Source organism: Vitis vinifera, chromosome 9, assembly GCF_030704535.1.
Source record: "Vitis vinifera cultivar Pinot Noir 40024 chromosome 9, ASM3070453v1".
Classification (NCBI taxonomy): Eukaryota; Viridiplantae; Streptophyta; class Magnoliopsida; order Vitales; family Vitaceae; genus Vitis; species Vitis vinifera.
The window spans coordinates 23,358,430-23,378,580 of record NC_081813.1 but is presented as its reverse complement, the minus strand read 5'-3'; the positions used below and the strand labels follow the sequence as shown (position 1 = coordinate 23,378,580).

General features: G+C 34.7%; 1 protein-coding gene across 1 annotated transcript; it reads right to left on the bottom strand.

Annotated features, from left to right (window-relative positions):
• Positions 1-8,610: 8,610 nt before the first annotated feature.
• On the bottom strand, positions 8,611-19,721 carry LOC100242755 (cycloartenol synthase 2). Its single transcript, XM_059739614.1, has 8 exons — positions 19,119-19,721; positions 17,779-17,964; positions 17,410-17,499; positions 16,774-16,968; positions 16,601-16,685; positions 15,858-16,024; positions 8,916-9,104; positions 8,611-8,736 (listed from the first exon to the last, which is right to left on the bottom strand). Exons 1-8 carry the CDS (start codon positions 19,317-19,319, stop codon positions 8,611-8,613), a joined length of 1,239 nt encoding a protein of 412 aa, XP_059595597.1. The 5' UTR covers positions 19,320-19,721.
• Between the last annotated feature and the right edge of the window lie 430 nt (positions 19,722-20,151).

The following is a 20,151-nucleotide window of genomic DNA, read 5'->3' as shown; positions in this document are numbered from 1 at the left end:
TTTTTGGCTAGTTTTAGTGTTTTTTGTAGCTTTTTTATCATTGAAACAAGCAAAGAATGAGGGAGAATTTTGTGTAATCCATGGCAATGCAAGTTGAAGCTCAAATACATGAAGAATCCGAGTTTTGGAGCACTTCATAGCCTTTTGCCAAGCTTGGCAATAGGTTGTCAAGCCAATCAGAGATGCAAGGAAGAAAATCAGAGGAAAAAATCCAACATGTAGCAATTTCGCATGTCTATGTGAAATCAAGAGGAGGAGTAGCTGCAGGACTGAGTGAAGGACAATTTCGCACATTGTGCGAAATTTCGCATGCCCTATGAAACCACACCATGAGAAATTTCGCATGGTCTGCGAAATCTTCCTGTGCACCGACTCCATTAGATTTTTATCTCCAGATTTTTGTGTAAATTACTATTTTCTCCTTGTAATGAACCAATGATAGGATTTCTTGGTTAGGAACTATAAAGGGGGGTTGTAAAGACCTCTCTCTCTCTCTCTTTCTCTCTCTCTATATATATATATAAATATATCTTTTTGTAAAATCTTAAACGACGACACTTGTAATTCCTGTAGGAAGAAATATACAAAGCCCTTGCTCTGCCTTTCCTTCTCATTTTTGTTTTCATTTTTCTTTCTAGCCAAACAACCTCTGAGGATGATTTCTCAGGGGATGAGTGGCTAAGTTTTACGTTTCTAGGAGTGATGGAAACTAGGTGAAGGACCCAAATGCAAAGGTAGGAGTTTTCCTTGCTTTAAATGAAGGTAGTTGTTAACCCTTAATGGTTTTTATTTCAAGGTTTAACTTTAAATCCTTTAGAATCACCTTGAATGGCCAATACTTGGTAAGCTTTCCGGATTCCATGGATGCTTATTGCTAGATCCATGGATGTCCATTAGTTATCAAGTACGAGCCACTAGAAGGTGGTTCAAGGTGAGAATCACCTTGAATGGCCAATATTTGGTAAGCTTTTCGGATTCTATGGATGCTTATTGCTAGATCCATGGATGTTCATTAGTTATCAATTATGAGTCATTGGAAGGTGGTTCAAGGTGAGGGTCTTTAGTGTTTGTAGCCATTAATGTGAAGCAACTACCATGTTTCATGAACCCTTTGGATCAAATCTTAATTGCTAAATACAAAACCGGTTCGGGAGATAACCATCCTTTATGTTATTGTCCCTAATGTGAGGAGAAGATCCGAAATCTCCCCCTTTGCCTAAGGAACCCGATCCTAGTGACCTAAAGCTCCAAGAAACATTCTCTTTGTAGTTGACTTCAATTGCTATTTTTGCTTAACTTAAAATCAACTTTTTCAACCACAATTCCATTTTCTTTAAAAGCTAATTTTCATAAGGAAAAGCACCATTTCATTACCTTCACTAAAGTCACTTGTACGAAGAAAACCCATACCTGTGGACGATCATAAAGCCATTATACTATAGTAGCCATGCTACCCTAGTGTAAGGTGATTTAGGTTTTATAAATTTTGTTGATAACACTCGTCTGGCACAAGAATCAAATGGCGTGGCTGCTGGGGACGAAACATAGTGGATCCAATGCCTTTTTCCTGCACAAAAGCTCCCAATTTGCCTACTTCCTCACAAACCCTAATTTTCAGATATGTCCAAAAGTTTTATGCCTTGTTTTTTAAAAAACATTTTTTCTAACTTAAAAAAAGAAAAAAAAATTAACTTTTATCACATGAATAATTTGCATTACTTGAGAGTATGTGACAGGTTATATTAGTATTCTGTACTTGAGCATCGACTCGAGATATTTTATTTCTATTTCTTCTCAACCTTGAAATGTAGACCTAACTTTTATTTTTAAAATAATAACTGTCTTTCAATTAATCTAACCTCCTAACCTCCTTCATCCCTAAGGATGGACAAAGGGTAATAAGAAAGTATTCATTTGTTACCCATCAACTATGCCTTATGGCCTAATATTGTTAAGCCTTGGTGCACTATACCTATGTAAAACTTGCATACACACTCATTTTTTAAGCATTGAATTACCATCAATGTTAACATTACTCAACAATACCCTCAATTCTGCTTAATATGAAATCCCACATTGACTAGAAAGATAAATTTTTGATACTATATATATATAATTCCTCTTTACAAACACATTTTAAAATCCAAATTCAAAACAGACAATATCTATGCATGATATTGGGAAGAAAAGTTCCTAGCATCATAGATGCAACGAATTCCTTTCAACTATGCATGATTTTTACATGTTAGACCTATGAAATTCTTTTGGCTCAAACTACACACACAACCCTTTCTACGATTGTCAATTACATAAATTTTAATAGCTAGGGCCTCCCCAGCGTACATGCCTTTCCAAGGATCAAAATCAAGATAAGCTTAGGTTTCTTACAGATTATCTTAGACCCTATGGCCACATATTATCTTAAACCCAATAATGTTTCTTTTCCCAGAAAATTCAAGCAACACAAAGTAGAAAAGTCCCACCCGAGACCCTTATTCGCTATAAACAGGACAAGGGCTACACTCAGTAGACAAGCATGCATTTCATTCTTTAGAACGTTATAATTACATTTTTAGGAAGAATGAAGTACCCGAGACCGGTATTCTCCAAGAGCCCATATAGGAAAAATGTTCCGATATGCAGAATAACTATTCATACAGTTCTTGTTGAAGACTCCCATGATTTCCTGTATGAAGAAATGTTGAAGCTATTAAACTTATTCAGGCATGGGAGTCAGCAAAGTTGTTGCAATGGGAATCAACAGGCATACTCATTTTCTAACCAGACATGTAATCTTTATAATTGAAACAAATTACTAAAATATTTATGGGGTTGCAGATCAACTTTCTTATCCAAATTCCAAGCATTTGTTTTCGACCTTCCTGGGGTTTTCTTGACGATTCTCATAATAAGTCTTTCATATTTGAGAAGAAATGTCAAAAAGAAAACTTTAAGGTATACGTTTTCAAGAGCTACAAAGGTTGATTAAATGCTCATAAGCCTGATACTGTTACAATGTCTTTGAAGTATTACCATCAATCGTTAAATTATTCCATGAACTTTTACCAAACAACTTTAACAGAATGACAAAGGCCTGTTTGGATGTAGTTTTCAGAACCTTGTTTCCTATTCATGAAAAAGAGAAAAGAATGCCAGAGAAAAGGCATTTGGTGTGTGCAGATAAATTACAGAAAATAAAGGGAAATTTTTTTGAAAATCAGGGAAGAAGCATGGATCATGAATTAACTTCCTATTTTTAATAATTTTGATTTCTTACAAGGGGAACCAACCATTAGATGACCACCTAATTGTAGTTTTTGCATACAATAGAAAAAATTTAAAATAAAATAAAAAATTACGAGAAAAAAATGGAAGTCATAAGAGTTACCTCCTGAGGAAAATCTCCATTCTTCATTTGGGAATTTATTAATAACCTTGCAGCACGGTGTAGTGGGTTTGGATCTCTCTCGGCCTTTCAAAAGGAAAAGAACAACAAAAAATAGAAAGTAATGCAACGAATTGTCTAAAGTTAAAAACAATTAAGAATTCACCAAAGCCCTGAAACCATATCCAATCATGGAAAAACAGAAAAGCAGACTTAACATATAAACAAAGGGGGCGTAGAAACCCCCCATATCCCTTAAACAAAGGAGGTACCATTGGAATATGGTAATTTCCCATGCTTGCGTATCTCCCAAAGGTACTTTCTGATAGGGAACTCATTTTTTAGTCACTTGCCTCACAAACAAAATGATTTTCATCAATTTATGGGAACTTTCACAATATCTCATGTTTCACTAGAATGATTGAAGAAGATTTATGGTGTAAATCTAGAAGAACATATAATTGCTTGAAGAAGATTATGATCTGGAGTGACAAAAAATAGAAAAAGAACTAACCTAGTTTGGATAATTTTGGAGCATTCTATGAACATGCAAGCAAAAGAAAGAGAAACTCAAGAGATGAGGCCATAAGGGAGCAAAGAATGTCTAATGAAAGAATAACTACTACTTTCTTTTTGGTGCAACTATTTCTTCAGAACAAATGTATGCATCTATAGGTGAAAATCACAACAAAATCTGTATCAGTGAACAAAAAGAAAAAAAATCCAAATGCCCGCCTTTGTGCACAAAACACCAAACGCAGAAGCCAACTTTAAATATAAATATTCGAAATTATTAGAAAGAGGGAAATGATTTATCCCTACAACATAGCCCAAGAGCTAAATCAAATTATTTAGATATTTTAGACCCTCTCCCACTGAAATTATCATAATACCCCAGACTTCTAACTAAAACCCCAACTTATTAGATTGATTCTTTTCTTTTCACCAACAAAGAACAAACATACTAGATATGGAGAAACAGAGAAAGATGGTATAGGAAGCTTTAATTAACTACACATTATAAAAAAAAACCTTGAGGACACTAAATTAGCATCAAATAGCACCACTAGTGTCCAACTTTACCTGTCCAGCATCAATGAGAGCCAACATAGCCCAAGCAGTATTGCAATTATGTGGCTTATCTCCAGGGAGATTTGTGTACACCTGTTGAAAGAGGCATTAGAATAATCAACCATACAAGGCAGAAGATGCGACTTATTATAAATAGTATCTAAGATAGATGATGAACAGAGATAATAAATGAATGTGAATCGGATTAGTCTATTCCTAAAATTGGTTAGAATGTAGCCAAACACATCAAGGTTCTTATTGTTATTTAATGCAAGTAAGATCTATGGGAAAAAAACTCTACTTAATTCCAAAGAAGATGCTCTATTTGTGCTCTGCAATAAATTCTATGATGAGCTACCACAAAGATGATAGCAATCTTCATAAAAGCTCGACTTTGCAGATTTATAAGGAGCATTTATTAAGAACAAACATCATGAGGCACACTAGAACTATAAAGGAAAGAAATTCCACATAGAATGGAAATCAAAACCTTATTCGGGCATGACAGATAACTCTCCCCCCAACCACCTGAAGCAAGCTCCTTGGACAGCAGATAATCACAAGCCTTACGAATGCAGGGGCAATTATTGTATGTGTTTCCAGCAGCTATCAATCCCTTTATTCCAAACCACCCACCATAAGTGAAACAGACTCCCCAGGCCTGTCAAAAATACTCAAAATCAATTGCATACACGTAATGACTGCCCTATAACCCCTACAAATCTTAGGTACTGCCTACATTAAGCTGAGAGATTGATATAACAAAATAGCAAGAGCATGCAGCTATAGCAAAAGAACAATTTCAAGGGCTTGTGCATAGATGCAAAAATAATTAATTAAATAAATAAAAACAAACCAAGAGCCATCAGGAGCCTGTATGTCTTCAATGAACATGGCAGCCTTAGAAATACAATTTTCTATTTCATGCCTTCTATGCTCAGGATATAATTTCTTGAACGATGTCAATGCTTGAATTGCAGATGAGGTACATTCCACATATCTGCAGTGCCACCCAGGTAACAGCATATAAGATTTTCTCCATCAAATCAAACTACAAGACAACCCACAACACCACCCACCCCTTTCCCCCAACAACCCAACTCTTTTTTTTTTCTTTTTTTTTCCAGATAGGTGAAAACAATCTAGAATTATACATAAACATTAGAAACTGAAGAGTGCTTAAAATCTTACGGATAATCAATGACAATGTCACCAAAAGTTTCAGCAGGATTGATTAACTGAAAGATAGAACAAAAATAACAAATAGTTTGAATTTATTCCCAACACAATTAAAATAAACTGCAATTTAAGATGTGGGTTGTCTTGATGGAAATAAGGAGAATAATGGTGCTATATGCCCACATGAGGTTTAGTTCTTCAGCTTCAGCATAACAAATATTGGGAACGATGTAAATGTGCAAACATGCAAAGAAATTAAGAAAAAGAAAAGTTGAAAACTGTAGTTTTCACATACACTTTCAATTTTCTAAAATGTTTAGTTCTATCACAAGCCTCAATAAGATCATTGCTCAATTAGTTCCTTTGAATTTCCATCTTTGTGACACCATCTTGGGTTCTATCTCACTTTATCTTTAGTTCCATTGGACTCCGATCATTGCGACGCTATCCTAGGTTCTATCTAAATTTATCTTTAATTCCTTTGGACTCCTTTCATTGTGATGCCCTCCTAGGAGTGCCAGATGCTATTAGCTCTCAAGCTTCTAATTAAAATAAACTTGCAATTCAAATATAATCTTTATCCATTATCCTTCAATATTGAAAAGAAGACATTCTATTATTCAAATGAAGCTTATGACATATAGTATCTATCTAAGGCCTCGTTGGGATAGTTTCTTGCTTTAGCTTTAGCAAGATGCTGAACCCGTGATTTTAAGATGGCAATCTTGGAATCATGAAAGTTTCATTAAAAATAAAATAGCGTACAATATAAGCTTGAAAGAATGGCTTTATAAGAAGTGTTTTTTGGACTTAAAGAACTTTTGACTCACCAAAAACCAATCCAAAAATGACCTAAGTGACTTAAGCAAGTCTATCCAAATTATAGCAGATTCTGGAGTATGACATACCACTTCATGGTTCCAATCCCACACATATTATCAAGTAGCGATGGAGCTGCTCTATGTAATATGACCTTCCTTAATCAGTAAGCAAATCAAGGTGTTGTTTTAAGTGCAACTTTGCCTTGAAGAAAAGAAGAAAGAAAGGAAAAAGAGGGAAAGGAAAAAAAAAATCCTATTCCATCTATCTTTGGATTTCAATAACAAGCCCATCTCACCTTCCTTTCAATAATAAAGCTAGATGACAACTCAGTTTATTTAGAGAATCAACTGTGGAGCAGGCTTTTCCATGAGCAGTAAGGTCACAATAGTTTACATCATGTTGTTCCCTAGTTATGGTATATGGAACTTTCTTTATCTTTAAGGACCAAATAGTTTGTGAAATTTTTTCTACCCTGTTTCAATAATCATCAATAAGATGGAAAAGCACAAGGATTACTTGCTAAAAGGAAGAATGATTGAGAATGAGCCAAAAAACAGAATTTACAGAACACTGAATTCAATACCAGAAATCACAAAAAGAGAGCCAGAAATCTAGAATACTCATTGAAACTTTTCACATGGATGCTTTTAATGTTGGCATTCATTTGGAACCTAATTTCCTACTTATTGACAGGAAATGTGCTTGGACTGTATATGCTACATTCATGGGGCAACTTCAGGTGAAACTAATAAAATGGCATTAGTATTTATCAAAGTTACCTCCACCCATCGGTAAGATCTTGTCAATTCGTATGTTGCAAAACCACCATCTTCATTCTGTTGAGATTCCAAGGAAAAAGCTATAAAATCAGTACAACACTTGCCTGAAGTCAGACAGCAGGGAATCTTAAATATTGATAATCAGAAAAGATGGGAGAAGAGGCTGAACAAGGAATTGGAACTGGTTCCCAAAGCACACACTTGTAAAAATCTTCAACACAAAACTTGAGTTGAGAATCCCATTCTAGGTATGCTAGCAAGATTCAAAAACAAGTTTCAGCCAACAAGCATAAATTTGCAATATACAAGTATTCTAAAATCTGATATGAAGTTGTATAATTTTTGGAATAGTTTTGTGGCCTAGAACTTTTAAGGCAATAATAAATTTTTTAGAACTGCACAGAGAAGACTTCAATAACACCGGTCTTGTTAAGTTGGAATGGACTCTATGTCAGAAAGGGATGTAAGAGAGCGTGTTGGCTGCCCTTTTGTATCTTTTTTGGACAATTTGGCAGGAGAGAAATTGGATGGTATTTGAAAATTGCTCAAATCCCTTTTTATGTGCAGTTTTTCAAAATGTGTACAGAAGAGGCATCTATGTCTATAAAGTTACTCCAAACCATGCATATAAAGACACTTTCCACAAATCCTAATTTTAAAATGCAAAAACACTCATTGTTGTTCCAACGCCCCATAACTATACCCACTCAATATGTCCATACCTGTAATGAAAGGATAACATTTACAGCATCAAACAATTGCCCCATATCTAATGGTTCCCCAACTGTTTCCAATAGAAGTTTAGATAATAATAGAACAGCCTGCACAAGAGAAATACACAATAAAAGTGCCCGTATAACAAGTATTTTGAGTTAGTTCAGTTGTTACCTTCAATGCTTCTGCTGTACAATCAGAGGTTGTCCATCCATTATCAGCAGTTGAGAATGGCCAACCACCTTTGGAAATGTGACGATACCAAAATTTCAGATCTCCAGGACAATCTTCTAGGACCTTGAAAACAAAGTAGGAATAGTCGAGTAAAATCATTATGGACAACTGCTAATATATGTAGGTGATTTATGAGATCAAACTTCAATAGCAACATGAACCTGAGAATTTTTTATGAATTGGTGTGCCTTCCTTAAAGTCAGACCATACTCTTCACCTAGGTTTGTTGAAATAAATGCTTGAACAGCAAAACAAGTATCCCATAATTGACTTCCATTACAACCCTGCAGTGAACTTATTATGTATGACAGACAGATAATAAAATTCAATAATTTCCAAGGAATAAAATACAAAATCTGCCTTTACAACACGCCACTATAAATGGCTACATATGGCACTCTGAGATAAAATAGAAAGAGAGTAATACTATTTATGGACCTGCATTTTCATGCCGTCTTCAGCAATCCACAAATAATCAATAATTCTTGGAATATGCAACTTAAAGGCCTCTGAGTTTGGATCTTCAATCCAGCAGCAAAGCATATTTAACACCTGTACAAATCAGATAACAGGAAATCAAGAGCTTCATGGAACAGAAAAGAACAGACAATTAGATCAAGTGAACCTGAGTAGAGTGGTCGAATTGAAGAAGCTAACTGGTTTCGTTCTTAATTAATAGTAATCAGTTCATTTATTGCAGTTCAAAGGACCTTTCTATACTTCACATGTACCTTGTTCACAGGCCCTATGCATATATACCGTGTATTCTCATCTTCATAGTGTACATGCTGCATCACAGTGCATAAAGCCTTCTCCCTCAACTTGTTTCCGGGCCAATGCCCCAGAATAGGCTCAATCACATTGTGAAGAGATGCCCATAAAATATCCTGAACCAGTGGATGTGGATAGTATAGATCTTCCTGGCAATAATTGTAAAGACAAATATCAAAATCAACTAGGAGCCAAAAGCATAAGAAAGATGCAATTGATCTTCTTCATAAATTTCCTTCTTAAATGCTTATTAAAATGATGTCATCATCATGAAACTGCAAATCAAATAAACCCCAAGGAGAAAAATGATACAAATTAATCGAAATGTATATTGTTGGTTGACTTTATTTAGAATTTTAAGGAAATATAACAGTTGAACCACAACAAAAACCAGAATTTAGTTGTAAGTTACATAAAATAGACTCCCATTCTTCATTAGGTGAATTAGTTTTCTAAAATAGGGAGAGAGAAAAAATGTCTTATATTAATTGAATAAGGAAGGGAAACATGCTTCATTTTATAGATAAGCTATAAGCTACCACAACTCAAACTAAATCTATAGTTGTACACCCAGATTTCTAGGAACAAAATAAATTTAAAATATACAACCTATCCCTAAAAAAACAATAACAACTTATCCCTAAAAAACAACAACAAATTATCCCTAAAATATAGGTAACAACGAAATTATCCCAAAAAAATAAGTAACAACCAAATCAGAAAAATTCTGATCTGATTAAGATTTTCAACACTCCCCCTCAAGTTGGTTTGAAGATGTCATTCATGGCAGCTTACTTACTAAATCATCAAACTGCTTTTTGGCTATCCCTTAGTGAATATATCTGCAACTTGTTCAACCGTAGGCATATAGGGCATAACAATTAGTCCATCTTCCAGTTTCTTCTTGATAAAATGTTTATCAACCTTGACATGTTTAGTTCTATCATGGAGTACTAGATTATGTGCAATGACAATGACAACTTTATTATCACAAAAAACCTTCATAGGTAAAGGGCTAGCAGCCTTAAAGTCTTCAAGTAATTGTTTAATCTACAAAACTTCACAAATGCCATGGGATACAACTCTAAACTCAGCTTCAGCACTACTTCTAGCCATAACACTTTGCTTTTTACTTCGCCAAGTCACAAGATTGTTTCCAACAAAAGTACAATACATAGAAATTGATCTCCTATCTATTACACTCCTTGCCCAATCTACATCAATAAACACATCCACTTGGAGATGTCCTCGGTTCTCATATAGAAGTCCTTTTCCTAGAGTCCCCTTTAAGTACCTTAAAATTTTGTACACATCATCAAAGTGTTCCTAATTCAGCGAGTGCATGAATTGACTCACCATGCTTACCGCAAATGCAATATCGGGATGAGTATGAGAGAGATTAATAAGTCTTCCAACTAGGCATTGATATTTCTCTTTGTCAATCACCTTTATTAGGCTTGCTAGTTGGAGTTTCAAATTCGGTTCTATAGGAGTTTTTATAGCCTTGCATCCAAGTAAACCTATTTCACTTAATAAATCAAGTATATATTTTCTTTGAGAAATGAAAATACCTTTCTTGGATCTAGCAAACTCCATACCAAGAAATTATTTCAGGGGACCTTAATCTTTTATCTCAAATTAACAAGTTAAAGCTTTCTTCAATCTCTCAAGTTCTGGACTGTCATCACCAGTTAGAATAATGTCATCCACATAAACTATGAACACAACAATCTTTCCTTCTCTTGAGTGTTTATAAAAGATTGTATGGTCATCTTGACTTTGAATATATCCTTGAAGCTTGATTACCTTTCCAAATATCTCAAACCAAGCCTTAGAAGACTGCTTAAGACCATACAAGGACTTCTTTAATCTATAAACCTTTTTTTTCCTAACTTTTCTTCAAAACCCGATGATAAATCCATAAACACTTCTTCCTTCAAATCACCATTTTAGAAAGCATTCTTCACATCTAATTGGTGTAAAGGGCAATGAAAGTGTACTGCAAGAGAAAGTAAAATCTGAATGGAATTGATCTTTGCAATTGGTGCAAAGGTCTCTTAGTAATCAATTCCATAGGTTGGTGTGAAACCTTTGGCTACTAACCTTGTTTTATATCTTTCAATGCTACCATTGGGCTTACACTTGATTGTGAAAACCCACTTGCATTCCATTGCCTTCTTCTCCTTAGGTAAATCAAACAATTTCCCATGTTCTATTTTTTAAAAGAGCATTCATTTCTTCTTGAACCACTCACCTCCACCCCAAGTGTCCTAGTGCTTCTTGTATAGTTCTAGGAATGAATAAGTGAAATATTTGAAGTGAAAGCTCTATATTTTTTATAGGAGTCTTTGATAAGACAGATATTTGGCAATGGGATATTTGGTACAATTCCTAACTCCTTTTCGGATTGTAATAGAGATATCAAGATCAAAAAGAGGTAAATGAGTGAAGTCCATAGGAAGATTACCTAGATTTTGAGAACTAGGAGATGATGATTGACCATGCTCAAGATTGACTAGATTATTCTCAGTATTAGAATTAAACATGCACATAGTATAAACACCGAACTCAGTGGAGATATGTTGTAGAGTTTTTCCCCCTGTTTATGAAGCAATTTTACTTAGCATAGATAAATCAGTATTTCCCTCTTTTTCACTAATTAAAACATCTTTTTTTTTATCAATAAGAAAAATACTAGGTTTTGGTTGTTCTTGTTGCCAAAACTGATCTTCATTAGAGCTCTTCCCCTAAAGAGTAGTTTTGTTATGAAAAAAAAGATATTTTCAATAAAGTTGACATCCATACTAACATGAATTTTCCTAGTGGTAGGATCAAAACACTTATACCCTTTTTTATTAGGAGCATAACCTAGAAAAATACATTTTTTGGTTCTTGGATCAAATTTGGATCGGAGATTGGTACATGGATGAACACTGTACAACCAAAAATTTTAAGGGTAAATCTAAAGTGAGGCGTGTGTTTGGAAATTTATTCTTAAGAGTTTGTAAAGGTGTTGCATAGTTTAGAACCCTTTTATGCATTCTATTAATAAAGAAACAACTTGTTAAAATTGCATCCCCCCAAAGGTGTGTAGGAATATTCATATGAAACATAAGAGCTCTACCTACTTCAAGTAAATATTTGTTTTAACGTTTTGAAATTCCATTTTTTTTAGGAGTGTCCCTACAAGTTGATTGATGTAAAATACCTTTCTCTAGAAAAAAAATCACCTAAACAATCATTATAAAATTCTGTTCCATTGTCACACCGAAGAATACTTCTTTTGGTTTGAAATTGGTTTTAACCATAGAATAAAAATCCAAAAAGAGTTTTGCAACCTCATATTTAGAGTTCATTAGATAAAGCTAGCATAGGCGTTTGTGATCATCAATAAAAGTCACAAACCAATTTTTTCCTAATTGGCAAAGCTACAGTCTGTCTTCGCTAGTTCTTTGGTGTCACTAGTCAAATAACCAATTTTGCCTCAATCCTTAATGTACATCTGAACATATTGTGACCATCTAAGAAAATTGGTCTCATTAAGGCGAATTGTGGTGATTTGGATAGAGTGGGAATGAGAATTGGATGTGGGTAATTTTAAGGAATTGGAAATAGTAGTAATGAAATGAGTAGATTCATAAATTTCTGACATGGTAAAGAGATAGAAATAGAAAATGAAAGGGAAGAAGAATAGAATTGAAAATAATAAGAACAAAAAGAAATGGAATAGCCAATTAACTTGCCTTTGATACCATCTAGAATGGGATAAAAAAAATGTTGTATATTAATTGAATAAGGAATGGAAACATGCTTCCTTTTATAGATAAGCTACAACAAATCAAACTAAATCTACAGTTGTAGACCCAGATTTTTAGGAACAAAATAAATTTAAAATATACAACTTATCCCTAAAAAGCAACAACAACAACTTATCCCTAAAAAAATACAAAAATTATCCCTAAAAAATAGGTAACAATTAGATTAACCCTAAAAAATAGGTAACAACCAAATAAAAAAAATGATCTTATTGAGATTCTCAACAAGTTTCAAAAGATTGGCTCATCTTTGCAAGAAAACCTATTTCTTTTCACAACAGCCAAAAAGTTTCTCTTAGACCCTTAGTTACTCAATAATAAGCTTAGAGAAAAAGATGAGCAACTCCTATAGTTATTATTCATAAAGTATCACTGCAATCCACAACTCAACATGAAATACATGAAATTTATATATAAAAATATTCATATGTGTTGCATTGTAAATTTCCATTAAATTCCCAAATTCAGGAACATAACCTTACTTTAGAGATTTTTTTTCAATGACAAATGAAAATCATGGTGTTCATAATATGTTAGATATCTTAATTAATATTTGCAAAGTATCGATATTATTTTAACATCTACACCTAACTAACCAAACTACCAATAAACACATCAAATTACATATTGATAAAATGCTTATATTATATTTTAAAATGGGCCATACGCATGTTAATAAGGAATAATTTTTTTGCAGAAGAGAGACTTGATCAAGGAACCTTAGAAACTTCAGTCTAAAAATATTATCTCTATTGGAGTAAAAAATAAATAAATAACTAATTTTTTTTTTTTTTAAGTTGAAGATAGTGAACTTCACATGGAGTCAAAATAGACAATGACCAAAAAAAAAAAAAACCAACAATAACAAAAAAAAAAAAAAAAAAACACTCCACAATTAGATCAAGATGTCAACATGACAAAGCAACTTTTGCTTATATTTGTGTTATTTTGAAGAAGAAGCATATATGGCACCACCACCACCCTTTCATCCTTAGTGAAAGGAGAGTTATGCATGGGGTATGGGCTAAAAACAATCCACCAAAGCACAATTGGAGCACTTTGGTGTTGCATTTTGCACTTTCAGCAATCAACTTTCAGTTAGACAATACAACACAAGCCCATAGTAGAACCACTACTTTTGTGACTATCATACTTGCTAATGACAAAAAATAAAATTTTCAAGGTTATCTATAATGACTCACACCCACCATGTAGATATTATTTGCTCTAGACCTAAAGGGGCCCTCACGACCTTAAAATGCGTCTACAAGGTTAAGAGGAGCCTTTACATATATAACGGTAGAAACTTTCTCCTTTATTTGATGTGAGGCATCACAAACACCCCTTCATGCAAACACAACATCCTTGTTGTGTCGCAAGGGATTGCGGGGCCAAACAAACAAACACCCCGTACAAGGCCAAACAAACCTCCACACCGGGGTCAAATATCGACTCTGATACCAATTATCATGACCTGCACCCAACCATATAGATATTGTCCACTCTGGACCTAAAGGGGTCCTCACGGCTTTAAAAATAGTCTATAGGGTTAAGAGGAGTCTTCACATATATAGCACAAGGAATTTTCTCCCCTATCTAATGGGACATCACAAACACCCCTCATATAGACACAACATCCTTGTTGTGGGGCTAAAAAAACAAATACCCCCTCTACGGGGCCAAACAAATCCCCACACTAGGGTCTAGGATCGACTTTGATACCATTTGTAACTTCTTGTTCCTAACCATGTAGAAATTGTCTGCTCTGGGTTCAAAGGAGTATTTATTTAGTTGGTCCCACGACAAGGATGTTCTATCTGCATAGGGGGTGTTTGTGATGTCCCACATCAAATAGAGGAAAAAGTTCCTAGTGCTATATATGTATAGGCTCCTCTTAACCATGTAAACGTGTTTTAAATCTATGAGGGCCCTTTTGGATTTAGAGTGAACAATATCTACACGATTTGGAGTGGGTCATTACAAATTGTATCAAAGTCGATTCTCGACCTCGATGTGGGGATTTGCTTGGCCCTATAGGGGGTATTTGTCTATTTGGCCCCACAACGAGGACGTTGTATCCACATGGGGGGTGTTTGTGATGTCTGACATTGGATATGGGAGAAAGTTCTTAGTGTTATATATGTATAGGCTCCTTTTAACCCTATACACGTGTTTTAAGGCAGTGAGAGCCTCTTTGGGCCCAAAGTGAACAATATTAACATGGTTGGGTGTGGGTCGTTACAAATGGTATCAAAGTCGATCTTTGATCCCAGTGTGGAGGTTTGTTTGGCCCCGTAGGGGGTGTTTCTCTGTTAGGCCCCACAATTCTATGGAACACAATGATGACGTTATGTCTGTATGAGAAGGTGTTTATGATGCCTCACATCAAATAGGGGAGAAAGTTTCTAACGCTATATATGTAGAGACTCCTTTTAACCTAATAGACGTGTTTTAAAGCCATAAGTACCTCTTTAAGCCTAGAGTATGCAATATCTAAGAAATTGGGAGCAGGTTGTTCTAAATGGTATCAGAGCCGATCCTTGACCTCGATGTGGGAATTTGTTTGGCCCCGTATGGAGTATTTATTTGTTTGGCCCCACAACAAGCACATTATGTATACATGGGAGGTGTTTATGATATCCAACATCGGATGGGGAGAAAGTTCCTGATGCTATATATGTAGAGACTCGTCTTAACCTGGTAAACACATTTAAAGGTCATGAGGGCCCCTTTGGGCTCAGAGCAGACAATATCTACACAATTGGGTGCAGGTCATTACAGTATCTCCTTGGAACAAAAGAAGTGAGATCAAGACATAGGGAATATTGCTTCACAACAATAATACTCCTTGATCATCTACCAGATACAAGTATGCTTCAAAATGGAGAGAAACTTATAGACATCCCAGTGATAATTAACATAAAATATGTCAACAACTAATAGGATAAACTTTCCGGGGATAAACTTGTAGATCATGCATATGCAAGAATACTGATCAGAAGCATAGTACAAGAGCTAAAATAGCATCATAAGGGGATGGTAAAAGTTAAAAGCATGAGTTCAGAAGGAGAAAATATGCTAACCAACCTTGGCACATTGATTACGGGCTTGATTCCAATCTACTTCTTGATAAGGGACTATGTATAGCTCATTTCTCAAAGAAATAATTGTGGGTGTAATTGGACCAACAAACCTCTTCCCATATATGTACGACATGGGCAAATACACCATTCGGCAATGACACCACATTCGTCCTATAGATAAAAATTTGAAAGTTTACCATTGACAAATAAAATCCTGCTAGCAGTGAGATAAAATCAACCTGAAAAGCTGCCTAATTTTTTGGTAACTTGTTTGTCAAGGAGAATAAAATTAAAGTCTTTAATAAAGTGGAAATAGAACCTAGTTTTGTTAATAGGGAAGAAAAAAAACTCGAGCAAAGTAATTAAACAATCAGTTAAAGCTTTGATGGTAATGAATTAAGGAATAAAGAGGACACTTTAGGGGAAAATCCCCAAAAATATAAATAAAATTAGCAAGAACCCAAATGCGTTGAAAATTTTTTAAAAAAATAATTAAACTAGCCCTTTCAAAGTCTAGGATTCTATTTAAAGAAACCTCCTTGCTCCATAGTTTGCTTCTATTCTCTAACATGAAGAATAAAATTAGATACTATAGCTTTCCTCTAACGTAATATTCTTGTCCTAGTTGTCTAAAAGCAATTTTAATTCTTTAATCCTTCATTATGCCTTACAATCACCTCCTTGCTTATATTCATATTTATATTTATATTTATATTTACACACACACACAGAGTGAGAGAGAGAGACCTGGATGAATTGGAAGAATGTAAGGACATAGCCACACTTCCGTTGGGAGTGGATTATTCCCAGACCATTCATATGCTCCGAGCACCTGTGGCCATCAGAAATAGATCAAATGTCAACTCATAGTTACAAAACAATTAATATTTTAGCTCAAGCCAAAAGTTTTGAGTTCATACAGAAAGCCACATTTTCCCCCAAGAAGTTATTGCAGTTGCACCCCCATGGTCTAAGATCCATTTTCGCCCATTTTCCATTGCTCCTTCTACACCAAAACCTCCTTCACCAAGCAATCTCAGAGTAACATAGCTTAGCACGGTACCAAACATGGTGCTTGGGCCTTCAATGTGTAGCCCCCAACCTCCATCTTCGTTCTACAACAAAACGTGTTATCCCTTTAATTGCTTTTGTTTCTTCACTAGCAATGCTAGAGCTTGTGGTAAAAGGCTTCATTTGGTTGAATTTTTTAGCTTCCCCTCAAAATAATAGCACTTTACATGAGTATGTGGAAAGAATAATGTTGAGGAAGTACTCGTCTCAAAATGATATCAAAAGAAAATTATGACAGCACAATAATTTATGTTAATATCTCTGTCATCAAATTCCTGAATCCTATAAAATGAAAGAGAAAAGTGACAATTAAACTATACTTCTACAAAAGCTTAACATGGTATCAGATCATGGAACCAGAACTCTAATATTATGTTAGACTATCGTTTGGCCCAAAAGCTAAAGTTCTTGTGCAAGTGGTAGTTTAACAACAACAAAAGACTGTAATACTTTAGGAGTGCCAAAATATAGGAAAATAATCTTGCCTGATGATTGAAAAGGTATCTGCACATTTCATGTTGATGTTCTATTGATAAGACAACATTCAGAGCTCCTGTAATATGTAAAGTAATGACCTGTTGCAATTTTGTCACCCAATTGTCACTTATTCAATGAGGAAATAAGGATTAGATAAAATGGAAATTGAGACACATGAATAAATCATATATAGAAAAAAAATTATATTTGGCCTTCTCCAGTGGGTTCTAAAAAGACTTGCATAAAGTTCAATAGAGATGAAATGAGATTATCAAATGAAAAAATAAAAAGGGTTCTCACCAGATTCAACCCTGACAAATAGCATTGGTTATTTGACAAATGGAGGAACATGTGCCATTCAAAAAGTCTGCTCTTACCAATCCGGGTAGTAGAAACATAGGACCCCCATAATCCCCTGGCCAATGACCATCGTGTGCCTGCATAGTTGAATAGAAATTTAAGCCCCTTCGTAAGGTAGTCGTCACCACCTCCTCCGTCACTTCTTCCAAATCTTGAACTTTGATTTGTGGCAAGTTTGCGACACATGGGTTCTCCCTTGCAAACTATATTTCAGAAAGAAAAGGTTAGAATAATAATAAGTCAGCAAGCAATTATAAATATGAAATGTAATGAAATTAAAAACTTAAATCCTTGAAACACATGTACAGTCTGCCAGAGAAGTGTCAATACCCAACATGTTTTTGACTTGAACATGGAAACTTCTAAAAGCAACCATACAACTTATTTTTCATTTCTCTTCCTATTTTTTCTCACAGTCTCAGCAATGACATGCAGTATAAAGTTTCCCAGCTTTGAAAAATAAAAGAAGTCTATATCTATCCCTCAAGTTTGTGAGCTATTTTTTTCGAAGTATGCAATCTAGCATTTCTTGCACAGGAATATTTTGGCATATCAAGTTAATTTGGAGATCAGCATCATAACTAAGCCCGTTTTCTAAAACATCTCTCTTTTAGCATCATATGCACTCTAAACCTCAAAACAAATGAATGTTCTATAAGCAACTAAAAACCTAACATACTAATGACCATGATCATGACATAATAGTAGGTAATAACAATAAAAACAGTTAAAAAACAACAATAGGTTCGGTTCTTGTTTCTTCCTGAAGTTCTAAGAATCATTGAAGAGAATGCTTCTGGCTTTAAATATGAAAAGATTGTAGTCTCTCTACCAATTAAAGACATACACACACAACAAATATAGGATGGACTAAGATCAAAACAGCTCTAATTCAAGTACTAAATTTTCTATATATATATGGGTTGTCACAGAAGTCCTCTCTGCCCAATGGGCTTTAGATCTGTCCAATTCAGTTGGGTTGGGCTGGATTTGGGTTTAGGGTACAGCATGAAGTTAACCCAAACCCTCTGCACAAAGCATAACTCCAAAATTCATGTTTTCCTTCTCTCTTTCCATCTATTAAAAGATTTTAACATCTATCTTTTCAATTTCCTTTCTCAATTTTTCCATATACTACTTCATTTCACATGTTGTTTATATATATGCACTCATCTAGTACATATAAGAAGTTGAAGACGTAAGCTAGAACAAGACCAATTAATTAATCTAAGCTCAAGGTGTTCACCCTATGCCCACTTGGCACTTTCTCATTATATTATTCTTCAGTGTATTAAATTAACTAATTAAAGAAGTAGGATAACTCATCTAGTGCATATTTTGACACAGATGGGATCACCTGCATTCGCCAGAGAAGATCACTGCTGGGCTTAACCGGAAACCGATTTTTCCGGAAATTTTCACGAGCTGCTTCGACCTCAGCTCGCTCTTCTGGGGTTCCATAATCAGGATCAAACTCCCATATCTGTCTTCCTACGAAGTTGTTGGTGGTGTAGATGTAGGGATCATTGCCTCCATCTGCAACCTTGAGCCTCCACATTTTCTAACTCACCAAATTGAAGAGATATATCTCTATATATATCTAAGTTTACAAATATGTGTCTCCCTTCCGAAAACACCTGCTGATCATCCAATCACCATAAAGGTAAGACAAGCTTTTCTTTGCAATAAAATTAAGTTAAAATGATACAGATCAAGGACAGAGAGATAGGTGCTGGGTGGGCAGAGAAGAGAGAAACTTCAGAAACTTGGAATGGCGAGTTCCAGGTGGGAATCACTCATTCATAGAGAAGCACAACACCAAGTCACCAACCCCCATCACTTCTATCAATTCATTTTTCACCCACTTCAAGTATTATGGATTTTTTCACCAACCCCCACCACGTTTGTGGAATTTTTGGACTCTCAAGTATTTTTTATTGATATATTTTATTTCAACGAAAAGCTTGTCTTACCTTTATGGAGCCTCTGATACGAGGATGGTGATTGCATGACCAGCAGGTGTCTTTGCAAAAAAAATTTATGGAATTGATAGATTTCTAAATCAAAGAATCCAATGCATTAATTTTATTTAAATAAAGTTTATTTATTTATTAAAAATATATAATTATGCGCAAAGGAGAACCTGCGAATAGTCATTTTAGGCCACTTTCAATCTGTGAAATTTTGGGATTACTTGATTTGGTTTTTGAGCTCTAAAACTCGTTAATAAACCTAACACATGAAATTTTATTGAATTTGAAGTCATTTTACACATGGAGAAAACCCAATAAAGTCAATAAACTTGGTGAGGGAGGATTAGGTTTATGAATGAAAATATTAATTTTTAATTTATTCTTATCTATATATATTAATTTTTTTCCAATCAACTG